Source organism: Borostomias antarcticus (assembly GCF_949987555.1).
Source record: "Borostomias antarcticus genome assembly, chromosome: 13".
In the NCBI taxonomy this organism is placed as follows: domain Eukaryota; kingdom Metazoa; phylum Chordata; class Actinopteri; order Stomiiformes; family Stomiidae; genus Borostomias; species Borostomias antarcticus.
Window position 1 is genome coordinate 14773572 of NC_140246.1, and position 6029 is coordinate 14779600.

General features: G+C 51.1%; 1 protein-coding gene across 1 annotated transcript in view; it reads left to right on the plus strand.

Annotated features, from left to right (window-relative positions):
* Positions 1-6029, plus strand: part of snd1 (staphylococcal nuclease and tudor domain containing 1) — a 210323-nt gene that overhangs the window by 42110 nt on the left and 162184 nt on the right. Inside the window, exon 12 of the mRNA XM_084448019.1 lies at positions 4429-4535. Within this exon, the coding sequence (XP_084304145.1) occupies positions 4429-4535 (107 nt within the window). The remainder of the gene's footprint in view (positions 1-4428; positions 4536-6029) is intronic.

The following is a 6029-nucleotide window of genomic DNA, read 5'->3' on the forward strand; positions in this document are numbered from 1 at the left end:
CCGCACTCTCTCCGTCTCTCTCTGTCTCTCTCTCTCTCTCTCTCTCTCTCTCTCTCTCTCTCTCTCTCTCTCTCTCTCTTTTCTGTCTCCGCCCCCCCACCCCTTGTTGAAATGGCAGCGCTTGCTCAGTGACATAATCCAGAGAGCTGGATCTGGCTAACTTCATAATTTGCGGTTCTTCTTCACCGCGTCTTGAGCCTCAACAGAAAAAGTCCAACGAGAAACGTTGCATTAATCCACTTATCGGGGGAGAGCACATTCGGTTAATCCCGCGCCCTCAAAGTGGCTCCTGTAGCGCGCGGGAGCGGTAACTGTCAACGCCATCCCTTTTTTCTCCCTCTTACTACTGAGGAGAAAGTGTGAGAGCGTGAGCGTAATGACAGCCGGTGTGGCGCCTGATGTCTGGTTGTGCACGAGTGTGTCGTGTACGACTGAGTGACAGGAGAGCGTTCGGGACGTGTGTGTGTGCGTGTGTGCGTGCGTGCGTGCGTGCCTGCGTGCCTGCGTGCGTGCGTGCGTGTGTGTGTGTTGCCAGACTTTGGAGGTCTACGCCACCAAAAGCCTGGAGATGCCTCCATTGAAAAATTGCCGCTAGAACCGTGCCGAAAACCGACGCTACCAATCAGAACCACTGCCTAAATCTCCAATAGGGTGAAAGTCCCGCCTTACAGGAACGTATGTCCTCCAAACAAACTGGAGTGGACGCCCAAAATGTATAATATGTACGTTTAAGGCACGGGGCGGAGCAAAGTTACAGGCCGTAATTTGACAACACAGGCAGAAATGATGGAATAAAGACGTGGCGACTGCTAGTGGTGAGTCATTGAAGTTGGACGCTATTAGGACACTATGGTTCAATGAAACAATCTGATACCAGGTGGTTTTAATTGGTTTTGACAAAATGTGGAAAACAATAAATTAAAAATAAATAAATATACATATTTGCAGATTTAAAGTTGCACTGAAACAGACGCTTGAGATCATCTAACTTCCGTAGTTTGACGTATTTCCGACACAAACAAGCTACGAGGGTGGGACATATGTTTAGAGGAATTTGATTGGAACATTGACAAGTGGACAGGTTTTAAGAATTTTAGACAGATTCGATAGAAGGATAGCGTTGATTGACGGGTGGATGTCGTGAGATTATTGGCCTAAAATCTAAGGTACTTGTTGTCGTCATTGCACGTGACCTACCGTTTTCCAGGAAGAAAGAAGGAAGAAATTATATACTTTAATATAAGATTACAACAAAAGTAGAATTTTGTAATTTTCTTGGCATACATCGTTGAATAGGTGAACACTATGACCAATTATGTGAACCAAAACGGGACAGAATGCTTTTTTCATTTCAGCGTTTGCGCTTTATAATGTCCACTTATGCACTCACTCAGACACACATTCACACACCAATGGTGGCAGCTGCCATGCAAGTTGCCAGTTTGCTCATTGGGGGTTCAATTCTTTCCCAAGGACACTTCGACATGTGGACAGGAGGAGCCGGGATTCAAACCGCCGACCCTGCAATCTTTGGACGACCCGCTCGACCTCCTGAGCCACAGCCGCCCCACTCCTTTCGGGGAAGCTTTGAGACCCGTCAGAGCCGTTAGCCTAGGCTAATGTTTCAAATCCACTTCCAGTGATTGAGCTAAGCTAGGCTAACGGCTCTAACGGGTCTCAAACGCTTCGTACTGCGCACACAGAGAAGAGAAGCGTATGCATCTTCTTATCTGACTCTGGGGAAGGTGGTAAATGAGCTAATTTCCCCCAAAGTTGGCGTGCTCCTTTAATTACACATCCCATTTGGGGACCTGCCTTGCCTTTACACTCTCCGCTCAGCCAAGGTGCCTTACAGCACGGCTCACTCACTTCGTTAGCTGATAGCCAGCTGCTATTACAGCGCTTTAACAGCCCCACGCCATCTTTAACACACACTATGCAGTGATCTCTCTCTCTCCTCCCTCTCTCCCTGCCAGAGGCTTTGAGATGGGGAGGAATTACAGCTGTTTGACTGGAGCAGCTCAGTTTTTAATCCATCAAATATGTATTAGAGACTTTTCCCCCAGTGCACCTATCCCCACTCCCAGCCGGTCTGGCGGCGCCGCGCTTCAGACCTGCGGCTGGGAGGCACGCCTGGGTTCACCTGATAGAGGCGTACATACAGTACAGACGCGCGCGTAGGAATACACGTCCTCTCAATGAGAGAATTCCCAACAGCTTCTAGACGCGTGCGCACACACACACACACACACACGCGGCACTCGCACGCACGCACGCACGCACGCACAGAAAAGCAACCAGAAACTCGCCGCCTCCGGTTCCAATCTGAGCAAACGCTTTCTTCTCCCACTCTGGTCCTTATCAGTAAAACCGTCCGTCTTCCTCAGCATCATCGCCTCCTGTGGGGTCTCAGAGAGATGACTGCCTCTATCTGGAGATCTACTGGGGGGTCTCAGAGAGATGACTGCCTCTATCTGGAGATCTCCTGGGGGGTCTCAGAGAGATGACTGCCTCTATCTGGAGATCTACTGGGGGGTCTCAGAGAGATGACTGCCTCTATCTGGAGATCTACTGGGGGGTCTGTGGAGAAGCTGCTGCATTTTTTTTATCTGTCAAAATCTTCTAATCTAACGTTGCGCTCTCTAATGGGGTTCAACTTTGCTCGTGCCCTGCCTTTCCACAGATTCTCTACTCCTCTCTGCTCTCTCTCCCCTCCTCTCCCCTCTTCTCCTCTTCTCTACCTTCCCTCTCCTCCCCTCCCCTCCTCCTCTCCTCTTCTCCTCTCCTCCCATCCTCCCCTCCCCCCCTCTCCTCACCACCTCCCCTCTCCTCCCCTCCCCTCCTCTCTTCCCCTCTCCTCTCCTCTTCTCCTCCCCTCCCATCCTCTCCCATCATCTCCTCCTCTCCCCCTCTCCTCTCCTCTTCCCCCCCCTCCTCTCTTCTCCTCTCATCCCATCCTCTTCCTTCCTCTCCTCTCTTCTCCTCTCCTCCCATCATCTCCTCTCCTCCCATCATCTCCCCCTCTTCTCTCCTCTCCCCCCCTCCTCCTCATCTCCTCCCCTCTTCTCCTCTCCTCCCATCCTCTTCCTTCCTCTCCTCTCTTCTCCTCATCTTCTCCTCTCCTCTCCTCCCATCATCTCCCCCTCTCCTCTCCTCTCCTGTCCTCCTCTCCTCTCCCCTGCCCATCTAATCTCATTATACCCATCTCCAACCAAGCACAGCCATTAGCAACGTTTACATTGGGAGACACAACAACAACACAAACACAATATCCCCTGATAACAATCCCCCCAGCCCGGCAAACACAAGCTCCCCGGAAAAAGATGGCTTGGTTTCTCTGATAAGGCTCGGCACACACACAACGCCCCCACCCCCCACCATCACCACGTGTCCCGCTGCAAGAAAATGAGGTTCCCCGGCGGGGTGTCGACACCGAATTAATTTCCATTAGGCCAATCAGAATGGGTTACGTGCTCGCTCCCCCTGTCGCCAATTGTAGAGGACGCGGACAGCTTCTTTGTGTGTGCGGCGTGCGTTTTAGAGAGCAGGGTACGGCGCTCACGGGGGGGGGGGGGGGGGGGGGGGGTGAGAGGATCGTTTTGTAGACAGTAATACGTTCTGAATTCTCTGTTTGGGTCTGTTTTGAAAGTCTGGCTCGCGATACTGTACTGCACATTAGGGCCACCGCAGAAAACTGTTTAATGTTTTCACTCATCCCAACTCCATCGATGTTCCTCTGGGATGTCGTGTCCGTCCCCGTGTCTGACGGGCGTCTGATTTTGTCCGCTACGTCCTCTACGTCCTTGCGAGGCGGTGGCACCAGATTAATGATGACACGCCTGTTCCCATGGCGTTCCCAGACATATGGCCACCCGCACAGCATCCCATAATAGGCTCGTCTAGTCTCTTTGTTAGCACGGGTCTGACAGGTATTAAAAAGCACCTCGAAATGACGACTTTTATTATCTCCTCACAGAACCTGTAGATCTGCAAACATGCACAGTACACGCGTGTGTGTGTTTGAGTCTCTGTGTGTGTGCGTTTGTGTCTGTGTGTGTGCGTGTGTGTGTGTGTGTTTGTGTGTCTACAATTGTGGAGTTATAAACAGCCCTGGTGTTTGGATGTTACTCCTCTGGGGAGATCTACAGTCTAATGCTGACATGATTCAAACTGACTGTGGGTGACCTTGGAAACTAGTGAATAGACACAGATGACACACACAGAGACACACACACACACACACACACACACACAAGTGGATCAAGGTTTTTTATTTCCCGATACTGATAAGTCTTTTCACATATGAACACATGCATGTTGTACAATTGACATTCTTAGATGGTTTGAGTGCTCATGACCAAAATCTACCGAGGAGGTTCCACCCGTCTGAATTGTCTAGTGACGATTCCCCCAACACGCCTTTTCCAGGTCAACGTCACGGTGGACTACATCCGAGCCGCCACCACCGCCACAGAAACCGGCACCGTCCCCGCCTTCCCAGAACGCACCTGTGCCACCGTCACCATCGGCGGCATGTGAGTAGTAAAGCCTCCCTCCCAGCCGACGCCCTTCAACCCAGACTATCCCTGTCTGTCTGTCTGTCTGTCTGTCTGTCTGTCTCTGTCCTTCTCTGTCTGTCTCTGTCTCTCTGTCTGTCTCTCTGTCTCTGTCTCTGTCTCTCTGTCTGTCTCTCTGTCTGTCTGCCTATCTGTCTCTCTGTCTCTCTCTCTCTCTCTCTCTCTCTCTCTCTCTCTCTCTCTCTCTCTCTCTCTCTCTCTACTGATAGGTAGCATGGCCCCTCTCAACCCAGACTGTCCTGATATAGGGTAAGGTGATATAGCTCGGCCCCCGCATGCTCATTCACTGTCCTAGAGGGGTTTGATCAAGCCTGATACTGGTACTGGAACACGCCGGCATGTGATTAATCAACTCCCCTTCAAGTCCTTAATTAGCGGAATTAGGCGACCCTCAGGGGCAAAGAACCATTTTTACAAATGGAATGAATTGTGAACAAGCTGTGCCGTGTCAATAGCGACCCTTCAGATTTCCCTCAAGTGGATACTCCATATTGTATGTTTTCAAAATATGCGGCTTTGAAGGGTAAATTATATCCTCTATATAATGACCAGGGAAATACTCACAGCCACAGAAAATGCCAAGGAACTCAATAGCTCCGTATATAATCACTGTGGTATTGATATGATACCTGCTCACGGAAGGCTATTATGTCACGTGTGATCGTATGGGGACACAGTAGTTTCCATCAAATTAATCATATACCAGAGCATTTCCACTGTGTGCTATCGCTCTGAGGAGAGGTTTCATCAACCCAGCTTAAACGACTCCCAATCATAGAAGAAATGAATTGAATTGTCTTCTGCTAATGTAAAGCACCACATCTGGGCTAAACGCACAGTCTCTCCCCTTCTCTCTTACTATCACAAAGACTCCCCCTAGTCTAGGTCCGCCCCCCTCCTCGCCCTGGGACTGGGCTGATTACCTTCCAGCTGCCACTGGTCCGCGCCCCCGTTGCTCACGTGCATCCTGGGTAACAGGTGTCCGGGAGGCCCTCGGCGGGACGGCGGTCGCCAGAAAAAAGACCTTGTCCTACTGGTGCGCGTTATTGGGGTCCGTTCAGCGAGAGCCGCGCTCACTTCTGTCCAACACGTGGAGAGGGAGCTGGCCGGCGCCAAGCGAGGCGGCGTCCTGGATACAATCCCAAACTCTGGAGCAGCCCGGCTAGGAGAGCAGCCGACTGAGGCAGAGGAGGATAGTTCCCCCCTCAAGGTCGGTCCAAGGTTTGTGACTGGACGCCTTTTCACGTGTTCGCTCAACGTTTGGGATCTGCACCTTAAGTGGGATCTCAAACTTTTTACTACCAGCTCAGTGGCCTTGTGGTTAGAGTGTCCGCCTGAGATTGGGAGGTTGAGGGTTGGATTGGGGCTAGGTCTCTGTGATATACTAGCGTCATGTCCAGGGGCTGTACTCTTGTACATCAAGCTGCCTCACACTAATGGATTCAGGAGATA